Source organism: Emydura macquarii, unplaced genomic scaffold (genome assembly GCF_026122565.2).
Source record: "Emydura macquarii macquarii isolate MOO-44397 ecotype Brisbane River unplaced genomic scaffold, CSIRO-AGI_Emac_v2 contig_3517, whole genome shotgun sequence".
Classification (NCBI taxonomy): domain Eukaryota; kingdom Metazoa; phylum Chordata; order Testudines; family Chelidae; genus Emydura; species Emydura macquarii.
The window spans coordinates 671,137-695,726 of record NW_027133654.1 but is presented as its reverse complement, the minus strand read 5'-3'; the positions used below and the strand labels follow the sequence as shown (position 1 = coordinate 695,726).

The window sequence follows — 24,590 nt, the reverse complement described above, 5'->3', positions numbered from 1 at the left end:
TAATATGGAAAATGAAAACAAATGTGTTACATATCAGTCATGATATTTTACAGTGTCACCCTCAGTTTTCCCAGAGGTCTGAGGGGTGGAACATACTAGCCTATTAAAAACTATTGGAGATGGATAATACCCAAGTCAGCTAGAATGCCCTTCATTACACTATGGGCTCCCAATACCAACTGGTCTTTGGCAAGCAGGCTAGCATCTTCCTTTGCAGAAAGGTTTTGGGCAAACTCAAGTACTTGGTGCTGGCCAACATGTGACTCTTCACAACTTTGTTTCTTTCGGGAACCCAGAGTGCAATGAGGCATTAATGTATGATCAGAGGAAGTTCAGTGAATTGGAAATGTTCTCTATACGCATTTATATAAAAGGTTCTTACTATATTTGTTGCTTTGACGGACTGCTTAGTTACTACAAACTAGGTGCTATTGAGCAATGTGCAACAGTGATGCAAACAGGCACTGTAACAGAGGGTGGGTGTGTTAAGAAGGATACACAAAAAAGATCATTTAAAGATGTATACACATGTACACATTGTATATATACACAATTAACATATCATTGTGTCTGTTTTTTATATACTTTTCTAAATCAAGACACCTATTTTAGTTGAATTCAGATTTAGGAATCTCTGTTTTTCAATCCGCTCTTCTACATATTATTGCTTCGATTGCTGTCTTCTTCCCCATTACTTTTGACATTTTTTTTGTCTAGATACAGGGTGGTGAGCAGACCCTGAACAGCAAGCTAGTAAGAAAGATGTCAAATAAGACAGATAATGCTGTAATCCCCTCAAAAGATTTGGGAAATCTCCATTAGCAGTTAGCAGTGCAGGACCTATGACAATTTGGCAGTTCCACTTCCTCCATCCAGTGCAGCCAATGATACATACATACAAACGCTAGCCAGTTCATTACAAATTGAATACTACCATGTATTGTGTCTAGATACAGACAGTTTTAAAGGTAAATGGTAATTGTTGTGTATCTTGTGTTTTGCCTTATTGCCTAGGTTGCCATAGCAACAGAGTTAGACTATTAGGGGATAGCTCAGCCAGTCCTGGCTGGTTTTAGTGTAGTTCAATAAAGACTTTTCATGGGTTTGCATCTCTCTGTATTCCGTGCTGATTTCTCTCTGAATACAAATACTTTCCAAGGATTTAGCATAACAAAAGTGGCGATGGAGGATGGGATCGACCTGTGCTGCACCGGTAAAGAAGTAAAAGTCAATGAAAGAAAAAAACCTTTTTCTGTTTTGGGGTCTGGGCTGTTTACACTAAGGGTTCAAACTGAAACTAAAACAGGCTCTGCTTTGTTCTGACCAAAGTGAAGCAGACAGACTGGGAATGGGGAAAAGTAGTGCTAGTGAATGGAAATCACCAGTAATTGTGTGTGAAGGAATCCAACACACATGAATAAAAAAGACAAAAGAAAAAAAGAAAGAAAAAAAAGAGGGCCAGCAATGGCTACCCTTACGGGGCCCCTGGGACCTTTTGATGAGACGCTAGAGGAATGGAACTCATACGGAGCATTTTCAGCTTTTTGTTATTGCAAATGAAATGACAGATGCAAAGAAGGTGCCCATTTTCTTAAGTGTTGTAAGAGCTAAAACCTATACTTTATTGTGCAGCTTAGTGCACCCTGATAAGCCAGAGACAAAATCTTACAGTGACATTGTGAAAATCCTGAAGGCACATTTTTCTCCAAAACAGCTGATAATTGCAAAGAGATTTAGGTTCCACAAAAGGAATCAAGAAGGTGGTGAAACAATTGTGCAATTTGTAGCAGCTCTGAAGAAGCTTTCTGAGCACTGTGAATTTAATGAGTGTTAAATGACACCCTACATGATAGGTTAGTGTGTGGTCTGCACAATGAAGCGATATAGAAGTGCCTATTGACAGAGGCCCAGCTCACCTGGCAGAAGGCCATTGAAATTGAAATCTCTATGGAGCTGGCTGCAAAGGAAACCCAACAACTCAGTGCACCGGCTAGAGTGCATAAGATGTCACAAGAACCTAACCACAAGATAGTGGGGAACCAGGAATGTTACTGCTGTGGAAAGCTGGGCCACCATGCATTGGAATGCTGGTGTAAAGACCTAGTGTGTCAACAATGGGGCAAAAAGGGACACATTGAGCGTGCCTGCAAACAAAAGAAAGAGGAGTCAAATAGAACAGGCAAGCAGGAGAAAAAGAAGCCTGCTGCCTGGCAGACCGAAAAGGAAAATCTGCGTGCGGTAGAGCAGACTCAGGATGATCAAAGTGACACACAGCAGAAAAAGAAGTGCCACGCCATGTCTTGTCCATGGAAGTGGACTAACATGAATACTGGATAACCCCACTGTTGGAAGATAACCCTGTATATATGGAACTAGACACCGGTGCAACAGTTTCACAGGTCTCAGACACTGTGTATAAGGAGAAGCTAAAGCATCTCCCACTTAAGCCGACAAAAATTGTTCTGAAGACATACACTGGAGAAGCTGTACCCATATTGGGCTCTACTGATATTAAGGTGGATCTCAATGGACAGACTGCTAAATTGCCACAGCTGTGGTGGAAGGCAATTACCCAGCCTTAATGGGAAGGTCATGGCTTAGGAAGATCCAGCTGAATTGGGCAGAAGTGCACAGGATGGCTAAAGAAGAAACAGGTCTGACAGCTGTCTTAAAGAAACATGCTGCTGTTTTTGGAGAAGTCCTGGGAAGTACGAAGGGAATCATGATGAAATTGAACATTAAGCCTGACAGCCAACCAAAATGTCTGAAAGTCAGAACTGTGCCATATGCCTTCAGGCTAAAGGTTGAAATGGACCTGGAGTGCCTGGTCAAAAATGAAGTCCTAATACCAGTTACCCACAGCCAACGGGCAATCCCAACTGTTCCAGTATTGAAGAAAGATGGCTCCATTCGGATTTGTGCGGATTTTAAGATCATTGTTAATCCAGTGTTGTGTGCAGAACAATACCTGGACCAGATCTTGAGTGGCTTGCCAGAAGTCCATTGCTATCTTGATGACATCCTGGTCACTGGCAAGAATGAGGAGGATCACATTAAGAACTTTGGAGGCTGCCCTACAAAGGCTGGAAGAGTATGGCCTATGAGTCTTCAAAGACAAATGTGAATTCTTCCAGCTCTCTTCTGAATATTTGGGACTTATCAGTGATGATTATGAAATTCTCAGGGTTAGAACTTAATATTTTTGCAGCATGTTAGACATTATACAAACATGATAAAAAGTCAGGTCTCTGCGCCACTTTTTAGAGCAAGGAGTATCTTTTTCTCATATGTTTGTTTCAGGCTTATTATAATAGGGCTGTGACATCTAGGCACTACCATGATGCCAACAAACACCACCACCAACAAGCAGATAAAAGAGAACAGAGGAAAGTAATTATGCACAACTTTAAAGCAAGCATTTTCTGAATTGTTTCTATATTTTAGCAGCAAATTATAATTTCAGAATTTGGGGACAGCAAACAAATGTATTGGAGATTTAAAATAACATCAGGGATGCTATGCGTGTTGTACTGGTCATTTTCACATTTAGCACATTAAAAACCTTCATTCTTAAAATTTCCTTGCTGCTGCAGCAGAATTTCCAGTTTGTTGCAGAATTCAGTTAAGGTGTTCCATAGAACCCGGGGGACCTTGCCCCAGAACTTTGGCCCAGTTTGCTGCGGAGCATGTGGGGCAATCACTGTAATCACAGAAAGAGCAGTTCTGTTTTTTACTTTCGAACATGAGTAGGGGAAAAATGCTGAGGGCTTTTAAAGTCAGAAAACCCCCCATTAATTTCAAAGGCAATCGAGAAGTGTGGAGTTTGCCTAACAGACAGATTTTTGCCCTGTTCTCATGTTTCCAAGAAAGTCTACCATTGCTGAGCTGCTAATAGAGGCAAAGGATCTCATCAGAAAATTACCTGGTTCTCAGGAAATGTGGAAAATAATCTTGAATAGGAGTTTTATCTGGCACAGAGAAATACATCTTAGGAGAGGTGTATAAAAAACACATGAAAAACTGTCATTTATTTGAATAAGGAGAAAGAAGACTGAAAATAATTCATTCAAATAAAAACAGCCTCTTCTTGCAGAGAGAACAAAATATTTATCTTTTTATCCTCAAACCAAAAGAGCTATGCAAATTTAACTATATCAATATAAAAAGCTATAAAAACTACCATCAGCAACCTCACTGGGCAACTGTTGAACTGCACATTAACATTTTAACATAGGAAAAGAAAAATAACAGCCAGTGGAAACTACAGGGGGATAATTAGATAGACAGAATAAACAGCAATTACCCGAGTTGGAAGCTGGCCAGTATCACTACTCTTGCTAGATATGCCACAGGAAGTTTAATGACCACAAGCACCACTTTCTGCAGGCCCTAGGCCTTCCACCCAAGTATTAACCTTGTCTGACCCCTCTTAGTGTGAGATCTAACAGGATCACAGTACAACACAGAAGGCAGATTTCAGGGGTGTTTGATTTTTACCTGAGTGTCTCACAAAGCTATCAAAATGCACCACAATCATTTGGCTGATCAGCATAATGTGACCACTAATGGTTAGTGGGTAACATGAGTAAAATGTCCTGAGGTAAACGTCCTGTAATTCTTTCAGGCTGGGTCTCAGGGGGAATTTGCCAAGTATGTTATTTTTAGAATGCTCTTATTCCTCTTCAGTGTTTGGATACTGTTTGCCTAATCATTTCTCTCACAGGCTTTGTTATGTATTAATCAGTTAACTGTAGTTATTTGCATATTAAGAAGTACAGTTTCATTTTGATGCAGAAGAACTTACATGTGCATCTTTCCATTAATATTAATGGGGTTATGTGCAGATGAGTACCCAGGGCTCCCACATGGGCGGGGGAGGGAAGGGTATATTTTACTGGGACCCGGAGGCCCTGGGGGGCCCAACCCAGGTTACAACCCCCATTACTATGAGGGGAAATGTTTTCACAGCTCATTAGATTGTATGTATGGGATGAGGGATTGCGGTATGTGTGTGGGAAGGGGCCCGTGTTACAAGTTTGTACTGGACCCGAAAAAATTATGCTTGGGCCCTGTGAGTCCCTATACACTGGCATAGCAGGTGCTGCCAGTGTTGCAGTTATATATTTCTGTTTTCAGAGGTTTATAATCTGGTGTTAAAAATTCTTGGACTGACTAGGCACACAAGGTCTTAGCCCCTGGAGTAGATTTTTTCACAAAACTAGGAAATAATGACCACATCACACCTTTAATCAGGGGAGAATTTGTCTGGGTGGCCAAATGAAGGGAACAGAGCTTTATGGCTGGGGGATGGTGGAGAGAGAGAGAGATCAAACTGCTGCAAAAGAGGACAAGGGGCCAATGTGGCGACAGTAAGTCATCCCCTGGAAATTGGATGGGCAGAAGAGTTTAAAAGGGGCAGCCCTGTGTGTTGAAACTCCCTTTTACATGGAGCAGGCTGAAGCAGCACCCGCCCTCCTTCCTCTTTAGGCAGTGAAATGCCAGGTTTGGCAGAGGACATTGGCAGTGGGCACTGCACTAGCCGCCCCTTTTTGAGGGGGCTGGGAAGGAATTTTTCCCTTACCACCAGATAGGCCTAGGTGGAGTTCGGTTTTTTCGCCTTCCCCACAGCAGGTTCAGGGAGGGCTTTGTTGACGTGTGGCATGAAGGCAATTATATAAGGAGTTGTGACATGTAGCCTAAGTGTGGGGTGGATGTCCAGTGCAGGTACTCCATAGGGAAGATATACAGTGACTGGATAAATGGCTTAGTAAAGGACTTAAAAAGCAGGTGTTGGTGAAAAGAATGGAATGGGGAGGGAAGAGATTTGAGGTTCCTATGAATGGTATATTTAATAGCACTGATGCCATATTTGTTAAAAATTTTAAAGGAATGACTACACAAAAATGACAAAATACAATCATGACATTCTATATAAAAATTAAATGCAGATACAATTCTTGATTTGAAATTTTGCTAAACTGTAATGCTGTTAAAAACATCAAGTGGGTATAAATCGGTCATTTGACATTATTCCAAATAAAACTGAATGTTTTTCAAGTAATCTTTCACTTGGTGTTGTGATGATCAGTAATATGCAATAGAAGTAAATGAAAATGAAAGTCTCTCTTGCATTTTTAACAGTGTAACTTTAATGTTAAGGTTTTAATCTTGCAAACAAGCTTGCACTTGCTTAACTTTACACAAGTGAGTAATTTAATTGGCTTCAGTGCAAATGCTCTTATGCAAAAAATTAAGCATGGATATAAGTGCTTGCAGGATCAGGGCCTAACTGTGATAGGCCAGCAGATCTAGCTTGTCATTATAATTAAAAACAGTTGCAAAACTCTCCTCCACTACATTGTGGCCATCATTCTGGATTCCGGGCTGTATTCCAAAATTTGTTCTCAATTTCTACAGCCTGTTTAAACAGTAATGCTTCAATACATATTGAAATTTAAAAGAATATTTACAGGGCCCAAAAGAATCTGTGAAATCTTTTTTGTAGTGACAATTTTCAGTTTGTCCTTCTTAGAAGTGTGACTGACCACCTTCAGAGGTTTGCAAGCTTTTTAATATGTTTCTTTGCAAAAACTTATGCAATGTGAGAATGTGGGCAAATGTTTCTGTAAAAACCTGCTGCATGAATTTTAGAAAATACAAAATAGTAATCAGGATTTTATGGCTAAATCCTAAATTTTGCATTCTTTAAATATAGTTTTATGATCACATTTCCTTTGTATGTAATTAACCAGCTTTACACTGTTCTTTAAAATGTCAAATGGATGATAAGTTATCTTATTCAGTTATGAAAATAATATAAAAATCATTAGGGATCATTCTTCATTTCACATACAATCAAACATCTTATACAGGGACATTCAGAGCAAGCATACCATGTGGTATAAATGGAACTTTTTTACTTTAACCCACACATTCAGAACATTGAGAATGAAGGTCCCGACATGTAGCATTAACTCCGCCATTTGTTGTCCAACTGCAAATAGGTAAACTAAAAAAAGAGAACCCATCCTATTGTATGTCAATTTAACTGAAATCTGAATTTCTTCCACTAAGTACATGAAATATTTAAATACCCTGCCCATGCCCAAAGTTAAAAAATATTTATGAAATAAGTACTTGCCTACTAAAATATTATGGTTTTAAGAGATTGTGTAACAAAAGACTCTGGGCCCAATTCTCCCTAGCTTGCCCCTTGCACAGATCTTTACACCTGCGCAAAATGTACGTACAACTCCAACACCACTGTGAGTGAAGAATTCTAGCCTGAAAGTATTTTACGTTCACTATTTTGCTTCGAACTGTGGGATTCCCTCAAAGGGTTCAGTTCTACCTAGTATGGGTGATTGCCTACAGCAGCAAAATGTTCTGTGGCCATTTCTTGTTTGAGAGACTGTGGTCCTGGGAGAGGATTACATTTTTTCCAGGTTTGTTCATGAAATGAAAACCCTAGAACTGGCTCTGTGATCTGTTCCTGACACCAGAACCCAGCAACAGTACTTCATGATCTTGTCCAACAACTTCACAACCTGCAGTAAGTCCATATATTGTCTTGCAGCCAGCTACATCTTAAATGACACCTGTACACTCATCATTTTAACATTTTCCCATTGGCCAGAGCATTTCGAGGTAGACAACTCCACACTCAGGTTTAGCTGTAAAGCAATTCATTAGCTTCTATATTTTTTAAAAACTAATGAATTTTCTCCACTTTGCTGAATTAATAAATGGATACTTTTGTTGCGAGTAGCATTTAACATAGCCTGTACAACATTATACTGTAACAAATCTGTGGCCACCTAGAACATTATAATTGTCACTATGCTCCATGGTCATTTGGTATATTATTATGGCAGAGCTGGGATACTCTTGCTCCATAAGCATGAACTCTTAACACATTAATTTAAGAATTATTGTCAGCAGGAAAGGGCCTATCACAAAGTCAAGCAGATCTGATTCCATCCAGTAGAGGGAAGTACTATACATGTATTTTTACTTAGAACTGTTACCAAATTAATTGTATGTAGTTTGTGTTCAGTCACTTGTGTCCACAGAAATGAGAACATTGAGAAATATAATATGGGAAAAATAAAATATATTCAGGGCTGAGGTTAATATTGGGTAATGCAAGTTACTGGAATAATATGTGATAGAGAGGATTTGAAAGAGGAACAATAAACTCTGATTCCTACTGTTTTTAAGACAAGAAAATAAGATCAACTTGTGTAAATGAACAAACCTCCTTCATAGGAGTTGCTGTTACTTCCACTGAAACCTTTACTACTGAAGAAAAGGTACCTTATTTTAATATAACTTTCACAAGTATGATTGATTATTTCTTTTCAAGTAAAAATAAATGCTTTTGGAAATAATGGCTTCTAGTAAATTGCAGACATAAGTCTGATCTCACAGGAGTCAAAGAAAGACAGAGAAGGTAGATAAGATGATTCTTTCCATGGGAATCCCACATTCTCCTTGCTTATGGAAGAAAAAGGTCCACTTCTCAGAGGCTAGTATTTGCATGCTATTTTTTCTCCTTTTAAACCCTGAATGTTTTTATCCATTCTTAGGAAGTATCTTTGGCTCCACTACTCCTTTTCACTGTTCAGAAGAAATCCCAGAAGGTATATAGAACTTTTTGTGTGGGTTCTACATGACATACATTTCTACAAACATTTTCTGTGATAGGTTTACCTTCTCCACTACAGAAAATATGCAGTTATTAGCCATTTCACAGTGTGTCTGAAGTATAGGTTTGATACCAAATATGTACTTCAAAAAGAATTTGACACTCATTTGATACCATGAACAGAAATAAAGAAAATAAAAAGGAATTTACCAGTCGATTTTAAAAAAATGGAGTGGAATTTTCTACTTATGAAAGAGAGAAACTAACAACATTCATTAGGACCAGCTATGAAGTGGGCAGATGCTGTGCAAGCTTGCATGATACAGCTCAGTCCTAGCCTCAGGCATCTTTGTTTTTCCAGAATTCAACCTGTCTTGGGCACAACTAGATAACTGTGAAACTATTTCAGTAATTTTGTGATAAATATCCACAAGATAAAAGTAGTTAATATATTTTTAAAAATATAAATAATGCTATTGACTACATATATGAACAAATAAGACAGATATATTTGCAGTTTCACTACTGAACTAAAATAACAAAGGACAGCCTCCCTCATGCTTCTGATCATCAGTTGATTTTCTGTGGAAGTCAGCAGCTAATTTTCATGTATGGTACCACAATGGCACATGGCACTATGGAGTAGAAGTGTACCTTCCTTTGATGCTGCAGATATGGCAGTTCTTATGTTAATACATTGGACTAGACAAACAACCAAACTCAGTACACTTGTAGCCTAAAAACGGATTTACACATTAGTTTGAAATGTAATTATGGTGCATTTAAAATATTGCCACCTACCTGTAATTGCCTTTCTGCAGCAAATGTAGTATTGTCAATGCATTAATGTACTGGACTATCTACAAAAGCCTTTGAGTAAATTCCCTACAACACATAGCAGAAACACATCTTTCCCAAGAAATCCAATTTTCAGTGATTCACAATATAATTAATCTAATTTCCAGATCAGATGACTGTGTGGATTCCTTAGAATACTAGTATTAAGTACATGCTTGATGTACAAGCACCCCTTTGCCCAGATACAGCTAGTGAAGTGAACAGTATGAAATTCACTTTGAATCTTACCAGAAAAGACACTGGGAATCTTGGAAAGAAAACTTTTGACTGTACGAATAGGAATCCCATTTTTCTCATCCTGCATGCGTGCTATGACATCTTCCATCTGAATATAAAGAAAAAATAAAGCTAGCATTATTTCCTAGTAGAAATCTATTCTCAGACAACCTTAAGTCAGCCTCTCAGAAATGAGGGCCCACCACTTGTATTAGACTTTTTCCCCCATTAACTTCAATTTTTATTTGAAGAGGATAAAAAACCCCACAAGTTCCTTATTTAAGAACAAAGATTAATGCACTGAGAGTTTATACTATGACAAAACTTGAGAGAGAAATGCTGAGGCAAAGCAGGAAGATTTCATTCTGAAGAGATTACAAACCATTTTTAGAGCCAGAGCTGCACATTCTATTAATATTATTCTATTGTATCAAATATAAAAGAAAATAGTAGCTTTTAAAGCATCTAAAGCAGCTGCCTAAATTTCCCCCTTTCTCAAAAGATTTCAAAATGGTGTCTGTGCAAGTCTCGCTCACAGGTGGTTTAGAAGATGTAAAAGCTTTTTCCTCCATTCAAAAAGCCCAGTCCTTGACTTAAATGGAAGTTAAGAGTGCTCCCTTCCTTGAATGAAAAGACCCACACAGTCTTTTTGGTGATTGATACAGTCCTCAAAAAGGCTATTTGAAACTGAAATGAAGCTTTTGAGTCAAAAAAAGCTTTTGAGAAGAAGAGAAAGGAAGGACAAATCTTCATGGTGGGATTTGCCTGCCTTGATCCAGTACAGCCAGAAATGCAGATTGTTCTCCTAGTAGATGGCCAAGAATGGTCTTCAGCATTTTTATATTATTAGTCTGGGTACTTTTATTGCATTAGCTAATTTATGCCTGACCAGATTTTACAAGCCAACTGGGCCTACATTTGTAGTAATTCAAGCCAACACCAAATTTCTATTGGCTACAAATGGAAACATGAGCAAGCCCTTTTATCAGGGAATCATGGCCAAAATTCTGATAGGTTGATCAGTGGATAAATTACATATGAAAAAGGATTTCCCAAGTTGTATCCTGGTATATAGTAAACATTAATAAAGAAACACAGGTTAGACAAATTCTCTCTGTATATATTCTGACCACGAGTGCAGAGCTCTCCCACTGAAGTAAATGAGACAACTAGAGAAGAATTTGGTCCTAAGATGGTTCTGTTGTATCTGGCTCAGAGGACTTTGTAATGTGTTACACTTCAAGTTCACAAATGAACATCCCCTGTACAAAAGCTGCTGAAGCTGTAAATATCAGCATTGTGGACTGACTGTCTTAATCAGTATGCACTGATTATAGTTTAAGTGAGTCTGGATGTTCTGAAACTAGATATAACAGAACACGTCCCTCCTAATTAGCTACAACAGAGATGGGATTCCTTGCATGTGCTTAGTTGGATTAGAAAGACTAACTTGTCTCATCTCACAAAAATAGCAGAAACAATAGATTTTTTTAAGACAACCACTGTACAATATTATACATAAAATCTCAGGAGAATGAAAAGTAGAAGAAAATGCTCTGACTTAAGTCTCCTTAAGTCTCCAATCTAATTCAGTACATCTCAGTACATAGCTCAATTTCCAGTATGTACAATCTTTTTTTCTGTTTTGCCTGTTTAAAATTCAGCAAATGTATAATCTCTTCCATTACAAAACATTCTGTCCTCATTTAATTATATTTCGGAAACAGTCCTCAAGGCACTTCTCCTCAGTTAGTCATCAATGTTGACTAAAACAATACAAAGGATTGAAAAGCTTAATTAGGGAGATAAAAAGAAATCCTCTTCTAATTTTGATCAGGAAAGCTAATCTGGGAAACAAAAGCTGCTGTTTGACATAGTAACTAGCCTTCCTGATGTGTCACAGTTTGCTGCTCAAAAGTGAAGTATAAACTGCTTTGCTTTGCCTCTGTAGTAGCTTCTTGCTGTTCCTTTATTATCTGCTTATCTGTTTAAACCAGACTAGCTTTGACAATACATTGGGATTTATTAGTCTTAACCTTTATTTAAAAAAAAAAAAAAAGCTGGGGTAATGGGTTTCTCAGATTGGTCCCAAACCTTTTCCAGATGCAGTGTACACTGCAATAAATATTTACATGGTAATAGCAGACAAGATAACATTGAAATCTCTAGTCACGTTACATGTAAGGGAGAAAATATCCAGAGATTTAGAAAAGGACAATTCCCACAATGAACAGATATGGACTCACAGGGACCCAACTATGCTTACATTAAGGAAGCAATATCCACCTTTATTTGTATTGTGTAGAGTTAAGTGAGTACCTGATATTTCAGTTCACTGAAATGTTCACATTCAACCTGAGCTGAAACTCAGAGAAATGTTAAGGAATTTTTGATGAACTGGGAAAAGTCGACAAAAATATTGTTTTGGATTGAACAGAACATTTAGTTTGAGTATTTTAACTCTTTTTAAGAAAAATAAAAGCAAGGAAAATGAAGGGCTAGGTTCAGAAAAACAGAAGATGAGGTGACTGTGGTACAATTTCCCCCTCCTCCTCTTATAAGTGATAGCCACTTGAGAAGGTGGTCTTAATACGGTGATTTCTGGATTGACTGAGCGGGTCTTCACTGACTGCTCAGTCGATCCAGATAAGTCGATCTGACGGTGGCGACTTTGCCACCATCAGTGAAGACATAGCCTATGTTTACAGTGTCTACATCACACAAGTGGTGCCTTCCGCCACTGCATGTCTACCCCTTCTGTACTACGAAGCAACAACCCAGGATTTATGAAAAATTCCCTGAGCCTCAAATGAAGAGACCACACAATATTCAAAATCAGTCAGATTATCAATAGTTCAAATGTAGTATTAGCTACTGTACTGTAAGGAAGAACCATTCATAATTTTACCAACATTATAAAGAGTTCTCTGAGAGCAATACATACACTTTCGAGATTAAAAATAGATGAAATTACTTGTCTGCTGTGATAAAATTTAATGAACATCTTTTTACTACTCTTTGGGGGAAGGATGAGCTGAAAGCACACTCTTTGAACTCTCATGGAAATGATTAACCTCTAAGTATTAACAGCAAGATTGAGAAATAGGCTACATATAGTTTATTTTTAAATCCAAAGATATCCTTAAAATAAGAGTTTCAGCCTTTATTCATACCAGTGTGTGTTGTGATTCCACCAGATTTGACAGAGAAAAGCTGAGCTGATGCAATATCTGAATGAAAAATCTTTAAGGAGCACATATTGTAGGTGGTGTAGAATGGGGTGTTGGTCATTCAGTAGGTTACTCTCATCCATCCTAGTGATTGCTGATGATGAGCCAACTTGTGCATCTGCCTGGCACTGTTGCCTTTTGGATGAGATGTAAAACCAAGCATTTATGAAGATGTCATGACTCTTTTTTTTAAGAAAAAGGGTGTTAGCCCTGCCATCCTGGCAAAATTTCAGATACTCCAACTGAGTTATCTTCGTAAATATTCTCTAAAGTTTCCCTTGAATACAGTGTAGTTCACTTCCTGCTCTAACCTGCTGGGTTATGTTGTGCACTGTAAAAACAAAACAAAAACAGAGGCATTCTAGCAGGGAATGTTTCCCCCCACTTAACTCAAAGGGTTACTTTTAACTTTTAGTGTTTGCATATTGCTTTGAGACTCTTGAATGAGCGTTATATAGAAATGCATTCCTACTAAAATCCTCCAGTTATTAGTATGTCAAAACACTCATTATCTTGACTGATTAGGGATTGCAGGATTTGGCCCGCTATTAATAATTTCAGCTTTTTCAATTAAATCAGTTTTTTGCTTGAAATAAAGGGCATGTTTACACTAAAAACTAAAGACAACCTACGTTAGGTCGACTTACAGCCACTGCAGTAACTACTGGGGTGGTTCATGTCCACGGTGCCCTTCTTCTGTCGGTGGTGCATGTCCTCAACCGGAGCCCTTCCACTGACTTAAGAGGATGGTGTGGGGGGGGCTGAGAGCCTGGACTCTCAGCTCTGAGTGCAGCTCCCCGCCAGGAGCTTGTATGGCCCTCCCTTCCCCCGGTTCTCAGCTTCCTGCTCCCTACTGCCCCAAGGCTCCTGGCTCCCCAATGGGAAAATGGCTGCTCCCTCCCCAGCTTTTTGTCCCCACTCCCCGCTGGGTGGCTGCTGTGCTCCAAGTCGGGGGTGGGGAACCAAGAGCCTGGCAAGGGACAGCCGAGTTCATGGCGGGGAATGGAGAGCCTCGAGGCAGCATTTGGGCTCCCAGTGGGGAGCGGGGAACCAGACAGCAGCCCAGCTGGGAGAGGAGAACGAGGATTGTGGGGGCAACCTGGGGCTCAGGGCTTCAGCTGCAGAAGAGGTAGAGCTTCAGGGCTCCAGGCTTCATCCACCAGGTGGGGGAGCTCAGGGCTTCTGCCCCATGGGACATTGGGGCTTGGGGCCTTAGCCCGATGGCTCTGTTCCTGGTTTCAGCCCGGTGGTAGTGCCAGGGTGCTGGGCTTCAGCTGTGGTGCTCCTTGGCCCCCTGAAACCAGCTCACAGACCCCCGGTGGGCCACGGACCCCTGGTTGAGAACCACTGGTGTAGACCAAGCCAAAAACTGGAGATTTAAATACATAGGGACTTCTATCCAGTTCACTGCAAGTGACACATGAGAGTTGTTATAGTTAGAACTAAGAAAGCCATTTTAAAGTTGATACTGAAGAAAATATATGTAATTAGAATGTACTAGATGCTTGACTCAAGTTGAACTCTACGTTATTAAATTTCATCCTGTTTCCATTGCTTCTGTTTTCCAAGTCCTCCAGATCTTCCTGTATATTCTGGTCTTACTCCATACCATCAATGCCTCCCAACTGTATGTTATCCACAAATTTTATAGCACACTTGCACTTTTTTGCCAAGGTCATTAATGAAAGTTTTAAATAAGATTTGTTCCAAGACCAGTCCCTGAGGAACTCCACCAGTAACCTCTCTCCATCCTGACAATTCTTCTTTCAATATGATCCATTGTAGCCTTCCCTTTACCCAGTTCCTTACCCACTTTTCAATTCTTGTATTAATCCCCATGTTCTCCAATTTAACTAATAACTTCCTATGTGGAACTGTATTAATTGCCTTACTGACATCTATGTAGATTAAGATGATAACTGATTTCCTAGACAAAGGAAATGCAGTAAATCTAAAGAAAGAGATTGGGTTGGCCTGACATGATCTACCTTTTGTAAAACCATGTTATATTTTATCCCAATTACCATTTACTTCTATGTTCTAGATTATTTTCTCTTTCAAAATTTGTTCGAAGACCTTGAATACAACTGAGATCACACTAAAGGACCTGTAGTTTCCTGGATCACTTTTTTCCCTTTCTTAAAAAAAGGTACTATATTATCAATTCTCCAATCATAGGGTACAACCCCTGAGATTATGTATTCATTAACAATCCTTTCTTTTAGGTTTGCAATTTCATATGCCAGGCCCTTTAATATTCTTGGATGGAGATTATCCAGGCCTCCTGATTTAGCCCCATTAAGCTGTTTGATCTATCCAGCTCAAAATGTTTTTGTGGTCTTCACTGTAGCATGATAAACACATCAATAAATATAGTCTAAAATCTCACAGTGCTATCTTGATTTTTAGTCCATTTAAGAGATAAATGTGTTCCATTTAAAAAAAATATACCACTGTTCCATTCAGTTCTCTTGCTCACATGTTGCAAGTGGAATATGTCATGTGGCACTAATCCTATATCACTGCAAAAATTGAAAAATGTTAAATGTTTTAGAGAAAGCTTCCCTACAACTCAGGGAAAACAATTAAAGAATTAGGCCACATGCTAGACAATTCTCCCTCAGATAAATATCCTCTTTGAACTTTGAATCTATCCACAGCATATGCTTGGCTGCATGCAAAACTGATACTGTCAAGTGCTTGTGGAATTAGAGCACGAAATATGAAAGAATAGTGCTATTATTTGTGCAATCATTCTCCAAGTGTTTTTTTGTTTTTTAAAGACAGTTAAAGCAAAATATGGGTTTTAATAGAACTGCTAGACTCAGAATACGTATATATACATTCTCAGAACAATTTACCAAAGCTTTTTCTTTATTACCCTGTATAGTTTGCAGCTGAAACGCAATGGCAGGTGTCAAACCTGCTGAAGTGAAAGTTTTTAGTGCCTTCACATTTAAACAAGGACTTTCAAACATGAACCAGAGTTTATGTCGTTTCAGCCACACAATAGATGTGTGCCTTGACCCCTTCTGAGACAGTTCATAAATAAAGACACACACAATAATAAATCACATGGATCCATCATTCATTCTGAGAATTAGGCATCTGGATGCCTGACATGGGGCTGCAGTGCACATGTGCACAGGCAGAAATGTAAGTGTCTGCAAAAATGTAGGCGCCAAGCTATTTTCAGTAACTACAGGGTCCAGAGGCAGCTGTGGAGAGGTGATCTGTAACTCCCGGTGGGGCCTGATTCTGGGATTTAGGTGGCAGTTAGATGTCTAAATTCTTTTGTGAATCTACCCCTAATATTCTAAATAGCTTGGGAAATGCAACTAAGTTTATTTAGTTATATTTGCGAGAACTTTATATTAGTAATATTAGTCTTGATTACTTCAAGCTCTGTGCATTACTGACATGCAACAAGAATAGGGGGAAACATTGTTTATGTGTAGTTAAGATTAAGATTTACTTCTCATTCTGTGTTCATGTGTATCTATCTCGAGATTTTATACTGTCACCCATCACCTGTGTATCTTACACATAAAATCAACAGCAAAGCCTTTAGTGGATTTCATGGAGTCTCTGGCACGTCTTCCTTTTCACGGTAAAAGCTCTGCTTCAGGTAGGATTTTTGTTTTGATTTTTAAGAATTTTTTTTGTTTTTTTTTGTTAAGTAGAAGGGAGAGTCAGTGTCATGACTCATCTTTATGGTGCTAAATCTTTTCCAAAGAGGAAAGTTTGGCAAGTGTTTTCCTCAAGGTGCTTAGATTCTGGATTTGCATGATCTCCTCTGGAAGTTTGTTCCATATCTGAATCCCCTTCATCAAAAGTACCCTTCCTTTTGATCTATGTAATCTGCAGTGACCCAGAGAAGTACAGTTGTCATAGTATTTCATAGATTGAAATTGCTCCAGTCACATTAGAGATCAACTTAAGCCCTAAATATTAAAACTGGCATCGGAAGCTGACTGGAGTCACTTGAGCATAGGTCTGAGATGCTCATAGCAGCTTAAGCCATGGAAAAGGTGGGCATTTTGTACCAACTAGAATCTGTACATTCAGCTTCTGATACAGTGAATTACAGCAATCCATCCTGAAGATGACAAATGCAGGGATAACTGAGTCCGAGTCCTCATCCAAGAGGGAGGGATTAAGTTTCTTAGAAAACTAGAGGTGGGCGGGAAAGGAAGGTGGGGAAAGCATTTTTAGACAATGATTTTACCGGGTCACCCAAGCTTAATGAGGAGACAAGCAGGACTCTGAGGCTTTACACCACTTCAACGAACAGGGGCAGTATGTGTTCAGTGAAGGTAGAGATGGCCTCTCAACTAGTTCTTCAAAGCATTTCTCCTTTGAACCAAATCACTTCAATCTCGCCTGGGTTCAGCTTGGGCCAGCTGTTCTTCATCCAATAGTTGAATTCTTGAAAGCATTCTGACATTTTAGTGGTGATGGTGGTTGCATTAACTGAGAATTAGATATATGCTTGAATACCATCAGCATACCTTTGACAGTTATGCCCATGGAGGTCTCACTACCTCTCCCAGTGATCTCATGTAGATATTGAAAAAAAGCAGGCATAGTATGGATCTCTTTCAGAGAGGAGGGGCAGTTATCCATCACTAGGGCTGGCTGGAAAACTAGAGTTATAGTTCGCAAAAATCTGAGGTTTTGAAATTTGTTTCATTCCATAGCAGGATGAAACTGAGTGTGTGTGTGAGAGAGAGAGAGAAAGAGAGAGAAAGCCCATCTACCCCAGAACAGCCCACTGATTAGGGCACTCACGAGAGATGTAAAAGACCCAAGTTCCTGCTCTAGTGATTATTCACAAAGTAGATTTGAACCTGGCTCTCCCACCGTATAGGAGAGTACTTTAACCACCAGGCTATATCTCATAGAGGAGGGAGGGAGAGGGCCACCTCCTCCACAAGCTGGTTTGTGAGGTCAGTGAGGGTTAGATGCCTAAGTGACTTAGGCACCTAGTGTGATATTCAAAAGTGCCTATCTGCATTTCAAGGCACCGAAATACCCTTGTAAATCTGGCCTTGCCAATTATTTGTGGATTAATATACTCTGCACATTGGAAAATGCACTGCATGTGAAAAACAACATTGTTTTCTACTCACTGCATATGTACAGTATTTATAGAGTTCTCTATTTAGTTAATCAGCTGTAACAGCATTATATTTACTAACCCGTTCAAATGAGATAAATTTGCAAAATCAACACTTCAGTTAAATTAAGGTTTCATTTACAAATCTAATTCCAAAGCTTGCACAGTATGGGCACTGATGAAGTAACAGATTATGGATAATATAAAACACTATACCATCATTTCCTTAGAACATTACTTTCCTTTAAAAAATTTATTCTCATGCAAGTGACTCCACTGATTCTTTAATGTTTTATGTCTGTAAAATTAAAATAAACCTCTCAGTATTGCACACTGTAAAAATGCATGGACTTTTACAGACTGTGATAGAGAAAATGAAGCCTGCCTCAAAAGGATTGAAACCCAACTCAAAGGGTGGAATCCTGACCAAAATGAAGTCAGGGGGAGTTTTGCCACTGACTTCAATGGAGGCAGGATTTTAGTCAAAGAGTGTAGGAATATGAAATAGCAGTTAGAACTGGAGGGGACAAGTAGGCATTATTAAGGGGAGATGGAGGGAATCAACTCTGGAAGGCTCGGTAAAAGAGGTGGTGTTTAAAGGAGAGGTTTGTGGAATGGAATTTTGAACAGAATGAAGTTGATATTATCAAATAGTATTTATAAATTTATAAATTTGCTAAGATATGATTTGAGCTTGCAAATAGTGTTAATTGGAGCTTGGCAGAACATATTTGACAAAAATGCCTTCAAATGTATAGATTTCAAAGATGTTTATGACAGGAAGTTTCTGAGGTCAAAGGTGAACTCCCCACTCACCTTCAAGCAGAGACAGCTGACTCAAAAACCTGACCATTTTAATCCAAAAATAGATATTGCAATACAATTCCATTTTGTGGAAACAGATAACAGTTTGTTTTGTCTCAATGTGGAACAAAAACAAAATCTGAAACCTCAGAAGTTGTTGCAAAACAGAATTGTCAACCTCTGACTAGCTCTAGTGCTAATATTTTAAACCAGATGAAAACAAACCAGGCATTTTAAAGAAAGTTGTACTTAAAGGGATGGCTCAGACTAGATACTGCACTTTCAAACAGTGGAATGGGGAGCAGTCAATAGTTCATTTTGCAACTTGGCTGTTTGTCATATTAACAAGAACCACGGACAAAAACACTAACTACCGGATGATACCGTGGAAACAGGACATATTCACTAGCTAGAACAGTCATGTTCCTCATGAAAGTACTTGGACTGACTTTAAAAGCCAGTTAGTCCATTTCAAGACAGACAAAACAGATGGCATCTCAGAGTATGGCAAAGCTTTCCTAATTCATATGTACATGTGGTTTTAGAGGTGTATTTGTACTACTGGATTTATCATCTTCCCTGCCTGCCTTCCAGATAATCTGAAACAAATTCAACATATGACCTGGGCTCATATCTGCCTTGTTTGTTTATTTAGGAGTGACAGTTCCCAAGGAAGGAGAAGGACTTTAGGAAAACACGCATTAACCGAATCAGAAGATCTGAGGAAGAAAACAGAAACTCAAAAGAATATCAAATAGTTGAGAGGAAAAAACATTACAGGTGACAACATGTTATAGAAAGGAAAATACTACATTAGGATCCAAGGCTGTGACTTTTGTGTACTCTGAGAATCTGTAATGCAAGGTTTTGATTAGTGGGGAACATTACTCGTCACTGTACTATGTAATTCTGAAAGGAGGAATGCTCATTTGAAGAAAACAAAACCTGACTATCTTGGTATTAGTGTTTTCCATGAACTTTTTTTTTAAGTTGACAGAATAACGAGCAATCCAATTTCCTCATATTTTCACCATCCAGGATCTGAGATCTTGTGAGAAGACCAGCTTGCATGTCATTTCAGATCTTTACATTGTTCTGAGGCTTTGAACTCCATTAAATTTGGAAATACAAATACTAGAACTTGTGCACAGGTTCTAACAACAACATTTTATCCTCTACTTTTGTACCTAACTTGTCTTTAAGAATTGCACCAAATAAATTAAAAAACCCCACACATTTTGTTTTAGATACTTGGAACAGAAGCTGAGTGGAGAATAACAAAAATCCTGACTGTTACTGTTCTTGGAGTGTGTGCTGTTTACCTGTTTTTAGGCTGAGAACAAAGTAATAAGGAAGAAAACAAATGAATCACTGGGTACTGGCCTGACAGAGCAGGGATAATGGGTCAGAGAAGACCAAATCCAAAGAAATGGTCTTCTTGGCACAGCCTGGTGCATATGTGTTATAGGTCCCCCTCTGTGCCAATCCACAGAGAATATATGTTGATATAGTCCCATCCAAAGAGCCTTGACTCTTAAACTCAGGTTTCTAGGTCCCTCTTTCAATTCTTAATATTGTGGCCATTATATAGGCAGGGTATCTAAAGGGGTGTTGACCAACAGGGCAATAACAGTTAACTCCTTACAGACTATTTAAACCATTTACCTTCAAAATTATGTTAGCCTCAGATGGACCCAGATCTTTTTCCCTTCTCACTGAAGAAATGCATTGATTTTTTCCCCTTCTGCAAGTAGTAGTGTCTGCACTGTTACCTAAATACCTATTCTTCAGAACATCATCATATGAAATGTAAAAGAAAAATCTATTACAGAAAGATTTTTGCCCATAGCAGCCTGGGAACTATCATGCAGACTATAACTACTTATATAAAGAAAAGCAACATATAAGAACTCTAATCAACCTTCTGGTGACAGGAAAGGGGATTTCTCAAAACCAAGCAATAATTCATCACTGTCTCTTGTCTGTTATACTATTTGCTAAAGCTTCCTGTTAATTAGACCATGACAAAATTTGAGAAATACATGGTTGTCCACATCATGAAAACAAAGTGCCTTTGGCTAAGTGATTATACTGAACTTTTACATGCATCTTGTGCATAGATAAGTAGGTTGAATTGTGCTGAGGCCAGAAGTTGCATTTCACAAAGGATTTTTGATATTTCAAAATATGGTTCGATTCTGAATGAAAGTAAAACCCGCAAATTTTCAAATTCTCTGAAGTAAACCCCCCCAATTGGATCAATTAAAACATTTTGTTTTGATAAAATAACAATTTTTATTTTGTATTATAATATAATATAATATAATATAATATAATATAATATAATATAATATAATATAATATAATTAATGAAAAGTCATTTCCAAATAAAAAAAAATCATAGTATTTTGAACTCCCCAGTTCCCCTACTTTTCTTCTAAAAATAAATTCTGGCTAAAACAACTCACTTTCTGTATATTCTGATGGAATATGGTTTCATCAAAGTTTCTCCAAACAGCCCTATATCTAGGCTTTTAACATATTCTATAATTCACACATGCAATACCAGGCTTTATATGATGCAAATTTTTCTATGGTATCCACAAAAATGTGCTAAACAGAAAATATACAAATGACTCCTCAGCAATTAATACCAGTTCAAAGCTCTGACACAAAATAATCTGACTAATGCACCATTTCTCAGTGTTTAGAAGCTAATTTTTAACAACACCAGCTGTAACAGATATGACTCTCTAGAAGTAGGCAGGTATTCATTGTTGTGGTAAGCAAATGTATACATTGAGGAGAACCCCCCCCCCCCCCCAAATTCTATCACTGTGAGTGGGCAGTAAATGGGAACTGTAGCAGGCTTCACATTGGGGCCAACAGATCTAGTGGTCAGGCTGCAGCCAAACAGACTCTTCAAGTTTTGGGACAGCTCTTCTGAACAGTCCAGGGGGACGGTGGCCAAGGCACAGTTCATCACTCCCCTCCCCAACCAACACATGGGGTCCTCCAGGATCTCTCATGTGGCCAGTGGGAGGAGGGAAGGGTAGGGGGACCAGGGCCCTCTCTCTCTCTCTCTCCACTGGGTTCTGGCCCAGGGGGAGGGAAGTGAGGAGTGGCTCAGTCCCTTCTGGCTGCTTACTTCAGATCAGACTCCCTGGGCCAGTTCCCACCTTCCTTGTTTTCCCTTCGGTTTGGGGCATGGCAATCTCAGCTGTGGTGGGGAGGGGAGCTTCCCAGCTCACTTCCAGAGTTCAGTTGTTTCCCCTGGGGAAAGAAGGCTAGGTCAGGCCCCCAGTCTCCCAGCCAAGTCTTACAGTCCTGAGTCTTCCCCCTGTAGATTGCTCTGTTTCAGCAACTACCACCTGTCTGCCTTCTTGTAACCATCTCTCCTTCACTCTTTTCCCAGATCAACTGCCAGAGCTCCCCTTTGAAGCAGGTCCTCCATAGGAAGTATGCCTAATAGCTGCTGAGGGGTGGAGCCTTCTTGGCCTGATACTGTTCCACCACTCCTTTAAACTTAGTGTTGGGTCTCTAAACAACATCAGTTTTTTCAATATTCAGTTTGTACTATATTTAAGATTATCTTTTTCTTCCATTATCCAGTTCAATGCATTTCCATCTCATTATCTCTTTAAAAGAAATCCCCACTGGACAGAAGTTTGATATGCTGAAAACGACTCTAACAATTGTTAGAGTTCCTTGGGGATCAGCCTCAGTTATCAATTAGGGATCAATGCAGCTCTGAAAATGTAGGGGTAGGAAAACCAATCACGAAACGCGGGTGTCCTTATTTTCAGTTTTACACTCTCTCAGCTATATATCTGCATCCCCTTGCTCATTAGCATATCACTAAGATTATATATAATTATGTAAGATTTTTAAAAAGTCATTTCAATTCTGCAAAATTAACCACATTTTAAAGTTACATTACTGACCATTCAAAAAACCCATCCCCTTTCCCATTCATTGAAACAAGGTCTAGCTTCCTTCAGGCCTATTCTACATGACCCTGATTCATGCAAGTTACAGAAGCACATGCCTAGTATTAAGCCAGTGAGAAATTCCATTGACTTCAACGGGACAAGTCACATGCTTAAAATTAACCATGTGTTTGGGGGCACACACGCTAAATTTCAAATACTTGCTTGAGGCTGGGATGTTCTAAAGGGACTAAGGGAAATAGGCACCTAACTTCCTGAAACAGTCAGCACATGTGCACAGAACTAAGTATATGTTCAAGTGCTTTGCTGAATTAAGACTCATGTGACTATAAAGTTTTCAGCATCCTAGCTTATAGTTAATTTTTTTTGCCTTATAATTAAAAGACATTTCAATTGTTTTCCAGAGGTTCCTTTTAATTTTATTTCATGATTAGATTATCTCTAATGTTCCACTGAAGTTGCTCTTTATTGAAGGAGCTAAAGAGATCAAAATGACAACCCTGTTTTGTTTCTTGCAAGAATTTTATTTAATTTTTTTCCTATTTATGAGGATAAAGGTTTCTCTTAGGAACTTAGATCTGATATTAATAGAAACAATTATATTTTAATAGCCTAGAGGACAAGTAACTTTACAAAATGACCAATTTACCTTCAGAATATTGACTATTGAGTTGTACCAATTTAGACATTTCTAAAAGATAGCCACGGTGACTAGTACAGAATATTTGAACAAGAAATCTGTTCTGAAAGATCTTGTGCTTCATCTGTTTTACTATATTCAGATATTCACTGTATCTTCACTTTACTTTCCTCTCTATAAATGTATTTCTGAATTAGGAGGATTAAGAGAGTTTTTGTTTCTTTTAAATACAAAAGTGCTTTTGGCAAGTACAGCATAAATTATTAAACAGATTTGAATTCTATAGGCTCTGAAAATTGTGATTTTGATTCTAGATATTTTAGAAACAACGAGGAGGGGTGTGCATAAGTTCACATGCACTTTATGCTCATCTGACTTTTGCACAAAAAACCTTTGATGTGCCTGTACATGTGGGGATGTACACTTAGGCATGCATCTCTTTCAGAATTTTGTCCTGGAAGTCCAGTTGAAAAGGTAAGAAAATACTGAGTGAACTAAAAACCAGAACTGATCACAATATTGTCTCTTGTTCTGATGAGTAAAACACTTGACACAATGGTTACTCTTGTAATCACAAATGGTGGGTAAAATTGTTCTCTGTGATGCTCTGGTTTACTGGTGGAGAAACAGGGCATGAGAAACCTCTTCCTCCACCAAAGCCCTGTAAAGCAAGCTGAGCCAGATCTCTCAGCAACGAAGATAATATTAACGGGAAAAAGGGAGGGAAATTGGAGAGATTTCTGCTGACATTTTGTCAGTTTAGATGTATTTGTACAGTATGTTTAATTGATAGTTGTACATGCACACAATGTTTTTGTTAGGGGCATTTTACAAGTTAGAATAAAATAGATATATACAAACAGATCTGAACTAATGATAGTACAAACAGTAATTCTGAAAAGACGGAGGACTTGAGGTGACTCAGTGAGTTAACGCACAAGTTGTTTACCTTGAGAGACCTCATCTGAAATTCAACCTACATCACAAACTGAATGGAATGTGGTCTCGTCCCAAATCTCAGGCAGCAATATGTCCATCAAATTCAATATCAATTTATGTAACAGAAATTTTAAAAACTTGTAAACATTCTAAAAAGAATATATTCTGAGGAATCCATACATAGCCA

At 38.6% G+C, this 24,590-nt stretch overlaps 1 protein-coding gene across 6 annotated transcripts in view; it reads right to left on the bottom strand.

Moving 5' to 3' along the window:
- RGS7 (regulator of G protein signaling 7) overlaps positions 1-24,590 on the bottom strand; it is a 363,940-nt gene that overhangs the window by 194,903 nt on the left and 144,447 nt on the right. For all 6 annotated transcript variants that reach the window (XM_067535826.1, XM_067535825.1, XM_067535822.1 and 3 more), the window contains exon 3: positions 9,734-9,830. In XM_067535826.1, coding sequence (XP_067391927.1) covers positions 9,734-9,830 — 97 coding nt within the window. The remainder of the gene's footprint in view (positions 1-9,733; positions 9,831-24,590) is intronic.